The sequence below is a fragment of the Grus americana genome, chromosome 2 (genome assembly GCF_028858705.1).
Source record: "Grus americana isolate bGruAme1 chromosome 2, bGruAme1.mat, whole genome shotgun sequence".
In the NCBI taxonomy this organism is placed as follows: domain Eukaryota; kingdom Metazoa; phylum Chordata; class Aves; order Gruiformes; family Gruidae; genus Grus; species Grus americana.
The window spans coordinates 169,100,797-169,117,643 of record NC_072853.1 but is presented as its reverse complement, the minus strand read 5'-3'; the positions used below and the strand labels follow the sequence as shown (position 1 = coordinate 169,117,643).

Below are 16,847 nucleotides of genomic sequence, written 5' to 3'. Positions count from 1 at the left end.
TGACACGGCACAGCTCAGCATTGCGCAGCACGGTACGGCACGGCCTGACACAGCGTGGCACAGCTCGGCACAGCTCGGCACGGCGCACCCTGCCCCACTCGTGCCCCGCGCGGCCCTGCCGGGCCCCCAGCCCTGCCCCGCTGCGCTCACGTGGTGATCTGCGTCTCCATGAAGATGAGGATGAAGACGAGGACGGCGGGGAGGCCGCTGGCCACCATCATCCAGACGGGGAAGTCGCTCTTCTCGCCCAGGGGGTTGATCACCCAGCCCCGCTTGTCCGGGGCCGTCACCGAGAACCCGCTGGGCACGCTCAGCTTCTGCAGGGAGGGGGTGAGAAACGCTGAAGGGGGGGGACCGGCTCTGCCCCCCGGCACGCAGCTCCGCCAGAGCAAGGGGTGCTGTGGGGCGTGGGGTGAGCCGTGGAGCCGGACTCAAAGGGCTTTTGGCAAAGCGGGGAGAGGAAAGGCGAGATGCTGGAAGCTGGAGGTGACTGAGCGCCGCGGCAGCCGTGGTGGGGACGTACGGTGCCGCACACGCTGGGAGCCGCTGACCTGCAGCTGGGCCGGCGGCCGGCGAGCGGAACCGGGGCCCCGCAGGAGGGCAGGGGGGTGGGGGGGTCCTGCCCAGGGCGGGCGGGTGCTGACCTGCGTGTAGGTGTCCTGGATGCTGTAGTCCACCAGCACCATCACCAGGATGGCAATGGGCACCCCAAAGTCCCCGATGAGCCGCCGGATCTGGGGGAAGAGCAGCGTCAGCCCGGCCCCAGCCTCCCTGGCCGGGCCCCCCAGCTCAGCCCTGCCCCCAAAGCCGGGCTCACCCCAGGGCCCCACGCAGTGCCCGCGCCGTCCCGCCTGCCCCACGCACCCGTCCGGGGAAGAACCGGCTGTTCTTGAACTTGCGCAGGAAGAAGGCGATGAAGAAGGTGCCGGCCATGAGCACCAGCGAGAGCAGCGCCGTGTTGGGCTGCCCCGTCACCTTGGCTGCGGCGCGGCCGGCCGTGCCGTTGGCCGGGGCCACGCTGGCGTTCCTCCACGCCTCTCCCTCGGTGCCCGTGCCGTTCGCCCGCAGGCAGCCGTGCAGGGGGTGCTCCTGGAAGATCTGCAGCAGCGCGAGGCTCAGGCCGGTCCTGCATGTCCCCCGCCCCGTGGACGCCCCGGCCCCGCCAGCTCACCTTGGCCAGCTTGGAGAAGGTCTCGTAGATGAAGATGAGGGAGATGAGGAAGGCGAAGATCTCCTGGGTGAAGCGAGAGACGAAGCGCACCAGGAAGCTGCCCTCGAAGGCCACCATGACCAGCACGATGAGGATGAGCCAGAAACCGATCCAGACGCGCCCCACCAGGTACTCCAGCTCGTTGGACGTGCAGAACTGCCGGTGCCGTGCAGACGGACGGACAGATGCAGACAGACAGGCCGGTGTCAGCAGGAGGGACGGCCGCAGGGCTGGGGCAGAGCCTCGGGCAGCGGGGCAGGGAGGGTCCCGGCAAGAGCAGTGGGGCTCGGGAGGGGGGGAACGTCTGGCCCACGGCACCGCGGAATGTCCCCCCAGCCCAGTCCCGCCCACGGAGGCTCGCCCCGCTCTCACCGTGAAGAAAGCCTCCTCGAAGACGAGCAGGGGCCCCGAGAAGCCGATGACGAGCAGGGGCTGGGCACCCAGCAGGCAGAAGAGCACGCCCTGCAGCGACGTGGAGATGATCAGCTCAGACACCCCGATCAGGTCCTGCGTCTTCTCCCCTGCGGGCAGGACAGGCTCAGGCACCCCGGCGGGACGGGGCCCTTCGTCCGCAGCCTCACAGCCGCTGGCCCCGTGGCTCCTACCCGCTCCCTCCCAGCACCCACCCCCGCAGTGCCCCGCTCTCCCCCCCCGCACTGCCGCGCCCCCCAGCACTCACCCAGCAGCCCTCCGAAGGTGATGGCCGGTGACAGCGCGGCGAAGTAGATGAAGATGACGGCCGCGATGCACTGGGGGTTCAGCGCGTCCCTGAAGTCGCTCAGGTACTTGGGGTACCGCCGCCGCACGTCCCGGATCAGCCCCCCAAAGGGCCGGCCCGTGCGCCGCAGGGGATCATCCTCCTCCTCGCCCTCGCCCTCCACCACCTTCAGCTTTAGCAGCGCTGCGCCCCACGGACAGACGGACGGACGGACGGTGAGACCGCGCCAGCCGGGTGCCCCCACCCAGACCCTGCCCCAATCCCACTCCCGGCCCCGCCGGCACCTTTCTCCTCCGGGGACTTGGGCTCCAGCAGCAGCCGCCGCTCCTGCTCCTCCCTCTTCTTCAGCATCTCGCGCTGGAAGTGGGCGACGCTGCGCAGCAGCTCCTCGCCCTGCACCTCGGAGGGCGGCAGCACCACGCTGCAGTCCAGGAACTCGTTGATGGCGTTGAGGAGGTCGTGGCGGTCGTCGGCCAGGTACGCGGCCTCGTGGAATTGCTGGTGGGGCGACGGCGGGGTCAGAGCGCCCGCCCAGGGGCACCGTGGGGCACCGAGCCCAGTTGCGGCGGCACGGCCCCGGCAGGCACCCGGCACCCACCTTGTCGGACATGAGGGTGGAGATGGAGCGCCCGATCTCGTGGTAGTCCATGTGGGTGCTGCTGGGGCCCAGCAGCACGAAGAGGAACCGCACAGGGACGGGCACCTCCAGCACCGAGTCCAGCTCCACCGCCTCCTGCAGCCGCACGAAGGCCATGGTGGGCTGGTCCAGGAACTCCACGCAGCCTGGGGGGCACAGGGGGTCACCGCGGGAGCCCGGCGTGGGGTCCCCGACCCCCCCCACCCTGCCCACCCCCTGCCACCCCTCCGTACCCACAAGCACCACCGTGGCCTCGGCATTGTCGGGTATCTTCTCCAGCAGCTTCAGCTCGTGCTTGGACTTGGAGCGAGTGATGCCAGCCGGGGGCGTGGGGGTGAGGACCTCCCTCTGCGGGGACAGAGCGCGCAGCAGGGCTGGGGTCAGGGCCCCTCCCGAGGATGAGGAGCGGTGGCAGGCCGGGAGGAAGGCACGGGTGGAAGGCTGGGGACGGGTGTGGGGCGGCCGCGGGAACCGGGCTCACCTCCCGCTCCACGTCGACCCGCGTGTCGTGCTCCACGGCGTGCCCGGCAATGAGGGGCTCGGTGACGGCCGGCTCGCTGCCCTCGGCCACGTGGTTGGTGCTGTGGTGGTGCACGAGCAGGGAGCCCAGGCTGCCAGCCGAGATGTTTCGGGGGAAGGAGAAGTCCTTCTCGTCGCTTGGGTGGCTGCGGGACAAAGCCAGGGCTGTCGGTGGCAGCCCGACAGGACAGCGGCTGGCAGCCCGGCACGGATGTCCCTGCCGGCACGCTGCACACCGGTGTCCCCGGGGACAGCGCTGTCCCCACGGCTGCGAGGAGCAGAGCCTGGGCGGGGGGAGGCTGCGGGTCACTGCCCCCCGCGCTCACCTGTGCTTGAGCAGCAGCGCCCGCAGCACGTTGGCACGGTCCTCGGCCCGGATCTGGTCGGTGATGACCATCTGCTCCACCACCTGGTGAGCCACCCCCGGCAGCGTCTTCTGGTCCAGGTCGAGGAGCACGGCCCCTGGGCGAGGGACGGGGGGCTGAGGTGAGCGGGGCCGGAGAACCCCCCCCCCGGCCAGGCCCCGTGGGGCCAGCCCTGCCTCCCTACCGTGGGACAGGGTCTTGCGCAGCTCCAGGAGGCTGCGGAAGGACAGGGAGGCCACGTGCGGCTTGCCCCAGCGGTCTGTCTCCTCCTCCACGTCCTCCTCAAACTTGATCCAACGCGCTGTCTCCTTCCACTGCAGCTCCTGGTTCTTGTCCACCACCAGCTCGTTCAGCTCCACGAACACCTGCGGCACGGCCGGGTCAGCGCCGGGACAGCGGGGACGGCAGCCCCCTCCGCAGCGCCCCGGGCGAGACGTGCCGCCCAGCCGCTCCCCTGTCCTGTGCCACACTCTGGCTCCTCCGCTGTGCCGGGACCCCCAGCCCTGCCCACCCCTCCCCGGGACGCCGGGACCCCCCACCTCATGGGGCTGCCGGTCCTGCTTGCGGTGCCGCGTGCTGGGCTCCTTGTGGTCCTTGCTGACGTGGACCACCTGCGCCTTGGCGCTCTTCCGGACGAGATGCCGGCGCACCCCCGGCACGTCCTCGAAGCGGTGACCTGCCGGAGACAGGGGAGGACAGCAATGGCAGCGGGGGGGTGACCTGGGAGCCCGGCACCACACGGCCTGGCCCGGGGGTCCACTGGGGAACCCCAGCAGCGGGCAGCCCGGGGGAGCCGTGGGCAGCAGTGTGCCGGGGCAGCTCGGAGCAGAGGGACCCGAGCTGGGGCCGGGCGAGGACCGTCACAGCACCGGGGGTCCCCGCTGGCAGCAGGGCGGCTCTCGGCACGGGAGGGGGGAACAGGGCGCGTGTGCCAGCGGGTGCTGCGGCACCAGTGGGGTCACCCGGTCGCTGTTGCTCCAGCACCGGGGCCGGTGGTGACGAGCAGGAGCCGAGGTGGCTCCTTGCACCGAGGTCACCCAAAACCCCGTGCCAGGGGCTGCGCGTGCCCGTCGGCACACGGGCTCTGCCGCGGGCAGCGCTCCCTGGGGAGCTCTGAGGCAGAAGCGTCACCCGCCGCCCTGGGAGTCCCTGAGCTGCAAATCGCCAGGGGCTGGCAGCACCCAGGGGAGGCACCGCTGCCGCCGGCTCCAGCTGCCCCAGGCACCGGCTCCACATGGACGTGGCACGACGGCGGTGCCCCAGAGAGGGGTCCCCTGCGGCCGGACCCAGTGCCTGCAGTGGGGCTGGAGCCTGCGCCCAACGTGGCTCTGCTGCAGCCGCAGGGCGACCCGGTGCTGCCGGAGCCGCTGGCCCCAGCCCGTCTCGCCCCGGCACGTGGCTCAGCTCCCGCTGTGCCGACGGCACGCTGCCAGCACGGCCCCTGTGGCGCAGGGTGCCCCCACTCACTCTTCATGTAGTCCAGGTCAGCCGAGGCCAGCGTCTGGGCCTCTGACTCGTCTGTCGGCATCTTCTGGTACCGAGCCTGCTCCGCGCCCGTCATGCTGCCGATCCGCCGCCGCTCGTGCAGGTTGTAGCTGCGGTGCCCCAGCTGCGACTTGGGAACGGGGCGACCGGGGGAGCCAGCCTCGGCGGCGGCCGCTCCCTGCACCGAAACTCCCTCCTCCACATCGGGGCTGCGAGGCAGGTGCCCACCTCAGAGCTGAGCCCCGCTCTGCCCCCCAGCCCTGCGTGGGGCCGCCGGAGGGGGCTGCCTGCCCCCCAACAGCCCCGTCCAAGCCCTGGCGAGCCTCGGCGCTGCCCGGTCCCCGCTCACCTGCCTGCCCGGGCTTCCCTGGGGGACGTGGACCCACGGGGCTCTGGGGGGGAGCCGGGCAGCACCGCGGGGGACACCGGCTCCTCTGCCCGGCGGTCGGTCACCTCGTCCTCCTGCAGGAAGAACTGAGACGGGGCATGGGAGGAACCGGCTGCTGCGGAGCCGTGTCCCTGGCCGCAGGCACCACTGGCTCCGGCTCCTCTCCAGCTCCCGGCACCCAGGCCGTGCCCCCAGCCCGAGAGTCCCAGAACGGGGGGCAACGCTGTGCCCCCGCCCCCAGCCCTGCCCTCACCTGCACTGCCTCGGGCGGGCCAGGCTGCCGGAGCTCCTCCGCCGACCGCTCCGTCTCTGTGTCGCACGCCTCATCCTCATCCTCTTCGGCCTCCTCGATGGTGGGGGTCTCGCCAGGGACGGAGGCGCGGCGGTGCTTCTTCTTGCCCTTTTTCGGCACCCCCTTCTTGCGGCGGGTGTCGGGGGGCAGGTGCGTGGAGAGCGGGTGGTGGATGTGGTGGGACGACTGGCGGTGGTCTGCGGGGGACAGGGTGGGGTTGGCACCCTGCCCGCTGCCTGCCCGCTGCCTGCCCGCTGCCCGCCCGCTGCCCCCCAGGCCCCACTCACACTCGAAGTCCTCCTCGCCGTAGCTGCGCCCGGCCTCCTCCGCGTTGCGGGGGTGTGCGTCGCACAGGATCTCCTCGAAGCGCTCCACGCCCAGCGCCTTGTTCAGGTCCCTCTCCTCCTCCTCCTCCCCGAACACGGGCGAGCCAGCGCCCGGCGCCTCCTGCTCAGGCTGCGGGCCGGCAGTGGGACTGAGCAGGCACTCAGCACCACCACCTGCCATGCCGCCGGCCCCCAGGTCATGCAGCCCCGCACGATGGGCACCCCGGACGGCGGCTCTCTGGGGCCCCCGAAGGCCCTGCACCCAAGGGACGTGCCCGCCGGCACACCACGGGCCGTGCACCCCGGCTGCACCCCTGGGCTGGGTGCCCACCGCCGCCATTTGCACCCAGCGCACCCTGCGCCGCCAGCCTCAGCGCTGCGCTCCAGTGCTGTGCTCCCCCCCGCACGTACCCCTGCACCCCGGTGCCCTGCTCCCCAGCGCAGCCCTGACCCAGCGTCCCCAGCGCCGCGCCCTGGTGTCGTGCTCTCCCCGTGTACCCCCACTAATCCCCAGTGCTGTGCACCCCAGTCAGCCCAGACCCAGCACCCCCCTGCCGCACCCTGGTGCCATGAACCCCTGCTTACCCCCAGCACCCCCGGTGCTGTACCCCAGTGCCGTGCACCCCTGCGTGCCCCAGCACCCCCGGTGCTGTACCCCAGTGCCGTGCACCCCTGCGTGCCCCAGCACCCCCGGTGCTGTACCCCAGTGCCGTGCACCCCTGCTTACCCCCAGCACCCCCCCCACTGCACCCTGGTGCCATGCCCCCGCCATGCACCCCAGACCCTGCACCCGCGGTGCTCCCGGTGCCGTGCCCTCGTCCCGGCGCTGCTGGGTGCCACCGGTGCGCCCTGGCTGTGGGTGCAAGTGGGGGGCTGCTGGGCTGCGGGTGGGGGCGAGGGCGCTGCAGGTGCAGGGGGTGCGGGGCTGCTGGGGGGGCCGGGGGGTGGGGGGGGTGCGGGGCCCGGGGGTGCGGGAGGGTGCGGGGGGGCCGCGTCCCCGCCCGGCCGGTCCTACCTGAGTCATGGCGGAGCCGCGCTCCCGCCGCAGCTCCCGCAGCGCTTTATCGGGGCGGCGCGGCCCGGCCCGGCCGGGAAGGGGGCGGCGGGGGGGCGGGGGGGCGGCGGGGGCGGCGGCTCCTTCCCCGGGCTCGCCAAATATTGACGGAGCCGCCCCGCGCCCGCCTCAAGGTGACAGCGGCCCGCAGAGGGCACCGGCTGCGCCCGCAGCTCCGGGCTGAGCCCCCCCCACAGCTCCGGGCCCCGGGAACGCACCGAGCCCCCCGCCGAGCTCCGGGCCCCCCCCGGCCGAGCTCCGGGCCCCGGGAATGTGCCGACCCCCCCGGCCGAGCTCCGGCCCCCCCCCCGGCCGAGCTCCGACACCCCCGGGATGCACGGGTCCCCCCGGGATGCACGGCCCCCCCCGGGATGCACGGCCCCCCCCGGATGCAGGGCCCCCCCCCCACGATGCACGCCCCCCCCCGGGATGCACGGCCCCCCCCGGGATGCACGGGTCCCCCCCGGGATGCACGCCCCCCCCCGGGATGCACGGGTCCCCCCCGGGATGCACGGCCCCCCCCGGGATGCACGGGTCCCCCCCGGGATGCACGGGTCCCCCCGAATGCACGGCCCCCCCCCCGGATGCACGGGTCCCCCCCCAGGATGCACGGCCCCCCCCGGGATGCACGGCCCCCCCCCGGATGCACGGGTCCCCCCGGGATGCACGGCCCCCCCCGGGATGCAGGGCCCCCCCCCGGGATGCACGGGTCCCCCCAGGATGCACGGCCCCCCCGGATGCACGGGTCCCCCCAGGATGCACGGCCCCCCCCCAGGATGCACGGCCCCCCCGGATGCACGGCCCCCCCCGGGATGCACGGCCCCCCCCCGGATGCACGGGTCCCCCCCCAGGATGCACGGCCCCCCCCGGGATGCAGGGCCCCCCCCCGGGATGCACGGGTCCCCCCAGGATGCACGGCCCCCCCAGGATGCACGGGTCCCCCCAGGATGCACGGCCCCCCCCCAGGATGCACGGCCCCCCCGGATGCACGGGTCCCCCCGGGATGCACGGCCCCCCCCCCCCCCCAGCCGCTCCCCCCCGGTGATGGCGGGGCCCCCCGGACCGCACCGACTCTGCTTGCAGCCGCACACGCCCCCCCCCCGGTGCACGCTGCACCCCCGTGCCGCACGGCTCGGCTGGGGTTGTGACCCCCGTAATGCAGGGCTTCCCCCCGGTAACCCCCCCGGCACGGCCCCCCCGGCGCTCCCCTCCCGGGGGGGGATGTGGGGTGGGGGCAGCAGCGGGGGGGGGGGGAGGACGGCGCTGCCCGGGCGTGGTGGGGGCCGTGGTGGGGACAGGGGCACCGTGGGCACCGACCCCGCGGGATCTGCTGCCGGGGCACCCCAGGCAGCAGCGGTGGGGGCTGCCACCCCCCCAGGGACACCCCGGCACCCTCAGTCGGTGCCCCACAGCGCATGCCCGGCCACAGCCCCCCCAGCACCCCCCCGGCCCCCCATCGTGTCCTTGGGCAGAGCCGTGATCCCCGGCCCCACCGCGCGGTGACCCCAAAGCCCCGAGGCCCTGCCTGGCACAGGGCACCGCGGTGGGGGTGGCAGGGAACAGGCAGAGCCGCAGCGTCCCATCGCACCCACGACCCCACGGCAGCGGCCGGCTGCTCCCTCGGCACCTGGCGAGGCAGCCCCCCACAGCCCCCACAGCCCCCACAGCCCCCCACAGCCCCCACAGCCCCCACAGCCCCCCTGCCCCAACCCCAGCATCCTGCCAGCCCCAAAACGACCTTGGACTCCCCATCCGCCACCCGTGCAGCGACCGCGCCGGCTCCTCTGGCCCCCGGCACCTGCCCGCTGACCCTGCCCGTGGTGACGCCCAGGACCCCCCCGCCGAACCCGCCTCGTCCCCGGCCTGGCGTGACCGAGCGCCCGTGGCCCCACGTGCCAGGGGTCAGAGCTGCTCCCAGCCCCACGCCCCTGCTCGCCCGGCACGCTCCCTCGCCCGTGGGACGCCCACGGCTCCGCCAGGCCCAGCTTCGGCCCTGGGACGGGTGCCGGGTGCCGGGGGGCCACGGGCCCCACCGGCCTGGCAGCTCGGGCGAGGCCGCGGCTTACCCGGGAGCCCAGGAGGAAATCCATGGGTGGCAGAGCCACGGGGAAGGGGCCGCAGGTCCCATCCCCGGTCACGTGTGCGGCGACTTGCCCAACGGCACCGGGCAGCCGCGCAGCGCGATGCAAAGGGTTAATCATTAACTGCTCCGGGCGGCCCCACGAACCCACACCAGGGCTGTGCGGCACCGGCACCGCTGGCACCGCGCTCAGCTGGGGCTGGCGAGCGGCACTGGCAGAGCCGGCGGCCCCGGCCCAACGCGCCCCGGCAGCACCTGCCTTGAGGGCACCCGCCACCCCGGCACGGTCGGCTCGGCCTGCCCCAGGCTGGCTGCTGTGGGGCACGGCCCTGCCCCACGGCCCTGCAACGGGGCGGGTGCCACGCTGCTCTGTCGGCACCCCACGGCCGTGTGATGCGGCACCACGCCGCAGTGCGGGAGGGCCGTGCCGCGGCACCCCTTGCCCGGCCGGGCAGCGACAGGGGGTGCAGCCCCACCGTGCCCCCCAGCAGCCGTGGGGCCGTGCCCGCCGCGGCACTTACGCTCTGGAAGGCGGAGGAGACGATGTGGTGGATCTCGGAGGACACCTGGGAGTGTGTCATGGCGCTGGCGTGGCGCCCCGGGACAGCCGGCTTAGCCCTTCTCCTTCTCGCGGGGGCTCAGGGGACGGTGTCGGGGCAGCATAACCTGGGGACAGAGCGGGGGGGCTCAGCGCCACGGTCGGTGCGCCCCTGGGAGCGGCGATGCCCGGAGGGGCTGTCCCCTTCCCCCCAGGCACCGGCTGCCACCGCCATCCCCGGAGCAGAGCCGCGGGCAGGGGGTCGGGGTCTGCCCCTCCCGGGGACCGGGGAGGGGGGGAAGGCGCAGGCAGGGCTGGCCCTGGGGCCGGCTCCGGGCTGGTTTGTCTTGGCCGCCGGCGCGATGGGAGAGCAGGGGCCAAGACAAACGCCGGGAGGGGAGCGGAGCCGGGGCAGCGCCCAGCCCCTCCGGCGGGACCCCGGGTACGCACCCAGCCCCGCAGGGTGCAGGCAGGGCAGGCAGGCAGCCAGACCTCCTCCCCCCATCCCCCCCCAGTATCCCCGTCCCGTCCCCCCACACCTGCCCACCGGCCATCTTCGCCCCACACTTGCCCCTCGGCAGCTCCCCCGGCACCAAGCTGACCCCCTCCGGCACCGGCGTTCTGGGTTTATTGCCACGGGAGGTGTCCCCACGTGATGGCGGGGACCGAGGAGGGTGGTGACGGATGACTGCGTCTCACATGGGTGGTTTGCCATCACCGTCACCGTCACCATTCCCCCCACAGGCACCCTGGGGTGCAAGCACGGTGGCCGCGGTCAGGCTCGAGGAGACGCGGCCTCGGCGGACGCCGAGGCCGCGTCTCCTCGAGCCTGACCGCAGCCACCGGATCGTACCTTCTCCTAGATTCGGCGCCACCAGGCTCCGGCTGCTCCCTAATCCCCACTCCCCACCCGGGGCCAGAGCCAGCACATCCACATTCCAGCCGAGCGAGTGCAGATTAGCCGACCCACCACACCGCTCTCCCGGGGCGCCGGCCAAGCTGCAGCCGAAACTGCCCCCCCCCACCCCTCCACGCACCCCGTAATGCCGTGTCCGAGGGGGGCTGGCTGCAGCCCCCCCCCCCCCCTCCTCACCGTGGTATGGGGAGCAGGGAGACGATCCGGCACGGCTCCGGCCTCACCAGCACACCTGGATGGCACCGCCGTCCCACCCGTCCCAGGGACGCGACACTGGGCTACCACGGCTGGCAAGTGCCGGGGCTGGCAGCTCCCGGCCCTAAGCAGCTTTTTGGGTTTAATCATGTTGGCAGCTCGCGGGGATCAGAGCCCCGGGAACACGTTCGGGATTGTTCTCGGGGGACGCCGGGCTGGGGAGCGGCCCTGAGCCGTGCTCTCACCGGTTCTCGATGCAGGGGAACCCGGTGCCAGCCGCAGCACCGTCCGTGGGCAGCCAGCTGCCTGCCCCTTGCCTGAAATGGGGGGGGGGGCTCCCGGCACCCTGGGCTTTGGCGGTGCAACCATGGGGACCCGACGGGACGGTGCCAGGGCGGGCAAGCAGCGGTGCCGGGCCCAGCCGTGCCGGGGACACGCGACGCCGGGAGCTTGTGGCCTGACCCTGCTGGAAAGGGTGACAGGCACTCGGCGGGGGGGGGACAGGCCACTTCTGCTTTCCGTGGTGGTGGCTGAGTCACCCAGCAGGCACGGCTGGGCAGCCAGCCGGGAACGGTTCAGCGGCTCGTGCCAGCCCTGCGGAGAGGAGCCCGTGAGCCAGCCCGTGCCGGGAGCTCCAGCGGCTGGCCCCGCTCCCCGGGGCGCCGGGACGGAGAGATGGTGGGGCGCCGGCTCCCATCAGCCGGGATGCCCAGCAGCCGTGGGGCTGCCCCGCTGCAGCTCTGCCGGTGTCGGCGTATAGGACTGTGCCGCCAGCACCGCACGGCTCCGGGCACTGGCACGGCCGCGGTGACACCACTTTGCCCTGCTCCAGGCCCAGCCGCGGGACGGGGGGGTCGGGGCTGTGTGCTCCGGCTGCACAGGTGCTCCGGGCCGGCAGGTGGGTCGGGGCGTCGGCAGCGCCTGCGGCAGCACCGTTGCCAGCCCCACCGTGCTGCGCCCCATGCGCAGCCTCCCCGGGCCGGCGGCGCCGCACAATGGCCCCTTGTGCGAGGGAACAGGCCGCTCCGATAAGCGGGGCAGGTCCGCAGATACGGCCATGGGCTGCCAACGCCGCGCCGCGCCGCTAATTACCGGCTGGCTCCAATCAGCGCCTGTGCGCCAGCCGGCTCGGCGGCTCCCGCCGGTGCCGGAGTCACATTCCTGGGACCGGCCCCGGCCTGCCCGCCTGATCCGCTGAGGCGATTAGAGAGCCCAGCCCCACGCCCCGCGCCATGGGGGCTCCCCACGGGGCCCACGCGCCCCCAGCCCCCTCCTGCACCGGGCCCCACCGCCGGCACCGTGCGGGCCGGGAGGGGACGCCAGGCCGGTGGCGGTTGAGCAAGGCGGGAAGTGAGGCAAGGCCGCCGCCAGCCCTTCCGCGTCCTGGGCACCCGTCCACACCGGGGCGTCCCCGGCCGCAGCACAGACCCGAAACCCCGCGAGGGGAACGGGACAGCAGCGGCAGTGCCGGGAGCAGGTCCCGGCACGGGATCAGCACACGCACATACGTGTGCCGTGCACGTTTGTGCACGCAGCCAGAGGCGAGGCTGACGGTGACTACTGTGCTGCTGGTTGGGAACCAGAGACACATTTGCAGCCCCGGCCCGCCCCGTGCACCGTCTGGCTGACACCGCGGTGACGGAGAACACGCCGCATCCCTTGCCGTCTTCCCGCTGGCAATCCCCCCCCCGGAACTCCTTGCGCCCAATTTCCAGGCAAAATTGTGGCAGGGTGAGCCCGGCGCAGGTCAGGCTGTGCCCGTCACGCCGGGCAGACGTGCCCCATGCTCCCCAGCCTGCCCGGCACAGCGAGGCTGCACCCCAGCCACGCAGCCCCCCGGCCACGCAGCCCCCCCAGGGATGGCGACGGCTGCCCCAGAGGGGTCTGCGCCCCTCCGGCCTGACCCCCATTCTCCCACTGCCAGCGGCAATGCTGCACCGGCTCCTCGGCTGGGGCTGGGGACACCGGCATGGGTCACCCTGCCCAGCCGTGGGTGCTCACCACAGCCCCCCCACTGCGGCACGGGGTCCCAGAGCACCCAGACCGGGGAGGCACGGGGCCACGGCGCTCAGCCGCCATGGGGTGACACTCGCTGCCCACAGCCCACAGGCACTGCCCGGACACGGAGCCATGGCCAGCACCTGCCGTGGATCCTTGGCCACCGCCGGCCCCCCGGGCCCGTGCCGCAGCGGCAGAGTGGGGGGAGAGCCCTGTCCCCGCGTGCCGCGCAGGCCCGCTGTCTGCACAGACCCTCGCCGCGGCAGGGACTGCCCAGACCCCGGGCTCCCACCAGGACGGCTTCCTCGGGCACGGCCCAGCGCACGCCAGGGAGGGAGAGGACGATCTGGCACGGCCGCGCTCAGCCCCTGCTCCTTGGGGTGCTCCTGTCCCACATGTGGGAGCCACGAGCCGGCCCCGGCAGAGCCACCCCGGCACCGGCACTGGCACCGGCACTGCCCCCGGGCTGCACCAGTGCCCGCTGATCCACAGGCAGCACCCCGAGGCAGAGCCGCATCCGCACCCCAACGGTGCCCCCCGGTCTGCCGCACCTCCGGGCAGGTCCAGCACGCACCGCCGGCACTCTGCCGTGCACCGGCCTCCCCCCTGCGCCGGCAAGGCAGGAGCCCCAGCTCCCTGCACCCCCAAATGGGGACCAGTGCCGGCATCCACCTGGCTGCTCCGGAGACCCCCAGGAGATCCCACCGCCCCGAGCGCCTCCCGGACGCCCACCCAGGGGTCCTCACCCCCCCCCATCGCCGTGGCGGGCACCGGGGGACGGAGCAGGGCCGGGACAACTCCAGCCACGGCACGGCTCCCGCCCCGGCAGAGGTTTTCTAGACGCTGCAACTTTAGAAGCCGCCACCAAAAATATCCTCCCCCCGCTCCCTCCGCGCACCCCCCGCTCTACGACCTCGAAACCGCCGGATGCGGGCAATGAATCACGGCACTGCGCAGCTCCGCACCCACGCCCACGCCGGTGACACTGCCGTGCCCGGGGACCGGCCCCAGGGCGGGGGGACACGGGACGGGACGGCAGGAGGGGCTGCCCCACGGTCCCCGCTGGCTGGCGGCCCCTGCCATGGCCCCCTCGGCCCAGCCCCGGAGAGCCCCGGGCCCCGTGAGAGGCTCCTGCCACCCCAGCCGGTGGTCCCTGCCGCTGTCCCCACTGCTGTCCCCGGCCCTGGCAGGGGCTGCCACAGCTGCCTCCCCCACGGACCCACCGCCCCGTGCCGCGGTGCCAGGCTCCCTGTGCCACTGGGGACACGCACCGGCATGGCCCCACCGAGGGCTGGGTGCAGCTTCCCACCGTCACCCAGGGCAGGGCCGGGGGCCGCACGCCCACCCACCCACCCGCGGCTGCCCGGAGGCCGGGGAGGTGTGAGCCCAGCTGCGCCCGTCCCCGTCCCGGGCAGGCGGCTCTGCCCCACTCACCCCATTGCCCGCTGACCCGGCAAAGCTGCGGCTCCCACGGCTGCCGGCTTCCTGCAGAGGCTGCCGGGCACCCGCCCAGCCGGCGGCTGTCCCCCGGGACGGCAGACGAAGCGGGATCCTCGGCACGACGGGGCCCTCGGCCGCCGCGGCCCCTCCGGCTCCCTCTCCCACGGGCCGAGCCCCTGCCCTCCGCCGTGGGGTCGCGGGGCCGTGGGCAGCCGCACTCTGCCCCGCTGTGCCGTGAGCTGCCGAGCGCCGGCCGCCGCCGGGAGCTTTTTATACCGGCGCGAAAGAAAAAAAATCAGCAGCGGCGGCAGCAGCAGCGAGAGTCTTTGTTTCGGCAAGCCTGCACCAGGCCACTTTATCCAAACACAGCGGCGGTGCCAAGTCCCGGAACGGCTCCTCGGGCAGCCCCACCTCCGCGCCGCGGCTCCCGCTGGGCATGGGGGCAGCCAACGGCGAGCGCCGGCGGCCGGGAACGGGCGAAGGCCAACGGAGAGGCTCCGTGGAGCAGCCAGCCTGGGGGGGCAAGTGGGGACATGGGGGGGACGCAACCCCACAGCCCCATAGGTGCAGGGAGGAGTGGGTACCACGGGCTTTGCCGTCACGGTGCTCGGGGTCCCGTGAGGTGACAGGCGGTGGGACACGCTGGGTGAGGGTCGTGGAGCGGGCAGACACGGGGCAGAGAGCGGGGAGGAGCTGGGGGCAGCCTGCGCACCCCCCTCCACCGGCCTCGGCGCCTGCCGGCAAGCCCCAGCGCGGCATCCTCAGGCAGCCAGCCCGGTCCCTGCGGCCACCCGGTCCCCTCTAATGACAGGGTTGCACTTACGGGGGCTGCGCCAGGGATGGCGGCCAGACCCCCCCCACACCCCACAGCTCGGCATGGGGACCCAGCCCGGCGGCAGCTCCCACGGCCCCCTTCCTTCCGCCGGCCATCCCCCATCCTGGGCCACCCCGTATCCCATCCCGGGGACGCTGCAGGGGAGGGGGGGTTGGCAGGAGGGTCCCCCATCCCGTCGGATGGGATGGGGGACCCTCCTGCCAACCCCCCCTCCCCTGCAGCGTCGCGGGCACTCTTGCTGCAGCAGCACCCGTGGGGCCGGGGAGTAGCGAGGGGGTGTGGGGCAGAGCCCACCCGGCGTAACCCCTGCCTGGGCTGGGGGGGTCGGGGCGGAAGGGCTGCCTGCGGGGAGGCGCAGGCACCGGTGCCAGCGGGATCGTTAGAGCGATGAAATCCCGCGCTCCTGGCAGCCGCTTGAAGCGGTGCAGCGACCCCGAAGGGCACGACAGCGGGGGCTGAGCCGCCGGTGGGACCCCACAGTCGTGCGTGCATGTGCCCCCCCCCCGAGCAATCCTGTCTCCTGACACCGGATCAGAGACCACCGGGAGGGGCATCTCTGGCAGGAGAGGTGTGCGGCTGCCTCCGGGAACCGGCTCTGCCTGCATCCCTGCCTGCGCCGAGCAGCTCAGGGGCAGCCATAGACGCCGCGTCCCCCGTTACCTGCTGCCCCCCTCCCCGGGCAGCGCCGTCCCCGCTCCGGAGCCGTGGGAGCCCACGCCAGCGCACGAGTGGGAGAGCAGCAGGGCTGGACTCATGCCCGGCGTTGCTCAACCCCTGGCAGCGTTTCGCAAGCGGGCAGCACCGCTCGCCACCCAGCACGGCACATGGCAGCTCCCGGCGAGCACCACGCCACACGGGCGCAAACCCCTCGGTAGCAGCTCTGCGCCACGAGGCAGGGCCGCCCGCGGGGACGCGCCGGGACGGGGCAGAGCGTGGGACGTTTCCTCTGCTCGGAGGGAGCCAGTGGGTGCGGGACGGCTGCGGCCGGCCGGCCGACAGAGCTGCACGTGCCGGAGCTGCTCCCCGGCCCCACGTTTCTCACCTGCCGAGGGTCGCTGTCGGGGTCAGGAGCCGGGAGGGAAGAGCATGGAGCCGCCTCGCGTCGCTCCGGCACCTGCTGCAAAAGAAAAAGACACCAAGGGATGAAGCGCTGCGGCAGCGTGATCCCGGCTCTCCCACCGCCCGCGGCGTCCTGGGGCAACCGCCACCCCGAGAGCCGGGTCTGACACGGGAACGCTGCCAGAGCCAGAGCCAGAGCCGGCCCCGGCGGCGCAGCAGGATGGCGGGAAGGGCCCGAGGTGCGACGCCGCGGCCGGCAGAGCCGGGAGAGCTGCGAGCGGGGGCGAGCGGGGGTCAGCAGGGGCCGGGGGCCCGGGGAGATGCCAGCCGGCGGGGGGGGGGCTGCTTCCACCCGGCCGAAGGAGCCGGGGGGCCCAGGACAGCGTGCAGGGGGGCACGGAGCCCCCCCCGCCCCTGCCCGGGACACGGCGTGCGACCCCCGGGCTCCCCCCATCCGCGGCCGGGCCCCGCCGGGGGTCCCGAGGTGGCAGCGGGGGGGAGCGGGGCCGGGCCGGGACTCGGTGCCCCGGGAGGAGCCGCCGGGCCAGCGCAGCGCCCCGGGGCGGGGTGAGCCGGGACCGGGGCTCCCGTGGCCGGTCGGGAACGGGGGGAGCACAGCGCGGGGAGCGGGGAACAGCGCCGGGCGGCGGGCGGCACCGGGCCCGGCCCGGCCCTGCCCTGCCAACGCGGCTCCCGCTCCCGCTCCCGGCCCCGCCCCCGCTGCTTACCGGAGAGTCCCGCCGCGCCGGGCGGGTCTGCGCGGCCCCGCGGGGCGGAGCGGTAGCGGGAACG

General features: G+C 74.3%; 1 protein-coding gene across 7 annotated transcripts in view; it reads right to left on the bottom strand.

Moving 5' to 3' along the window:
• Positions 1-16,847, bottom strand: part of SLC4A2 (solute carrier family 4 member 2) — a 19,066-nt gene extending 2,219 nt beyond the window's left edge. The window contains exons 1-20 of one of the 7 annotated variants that reach the window (XM_054814637.1): positions 16,784-16,847; positions 16,039-16,113; positions 9,596-9,740; positions 5,902-6,070; positions 5,576-5,811; positions 5,284-5,408; positions 4,917-5,143; positions 3,989-4,125; positions 3,634-3,814; positions 3,411-3,546; positions 3,047-3,230; positions 2,799-2,913; positions 2,527-2,711; positions 2,213-2,426; positions 1,890-2,111; positions 1,583-1,731; positions 1,172-1,366; positions 865-1,098; positions 645-734; positions 151-317 (exon numbers count right to left, since the gene is read on the bottom strand). In XM_054814637.1, coding sequence (XP_054670612.1) covers positions 151-317; positions 645-734; positions 865-1,098; positions 1,172-1,366; positions 1,583-1,731; positions 1,890-2,111; positions 2,213-2,426; positions 2,527-2,711; positions 2,799-2,913; positions 3,047-3,230; positions 3,411-3,546; positions 3,634-3,814; positions 3,989-4,125; positions 4,917-5,143; positions 5,284-5,408; positions 5,576-5,811; positions 5,902-6,070; positions 9,596-9,655 — 3,026 coding nt within the window. In that variant the 5' untranslated portion in view covers positions 9,656-9,740; positions 16,039-16,113; positions 16,784-16,847. The other 6 variants (XM_054814638.1, XM_054814634.1, XM_054814636.1 and 3 more) reach the window with 6 other exon arrangements.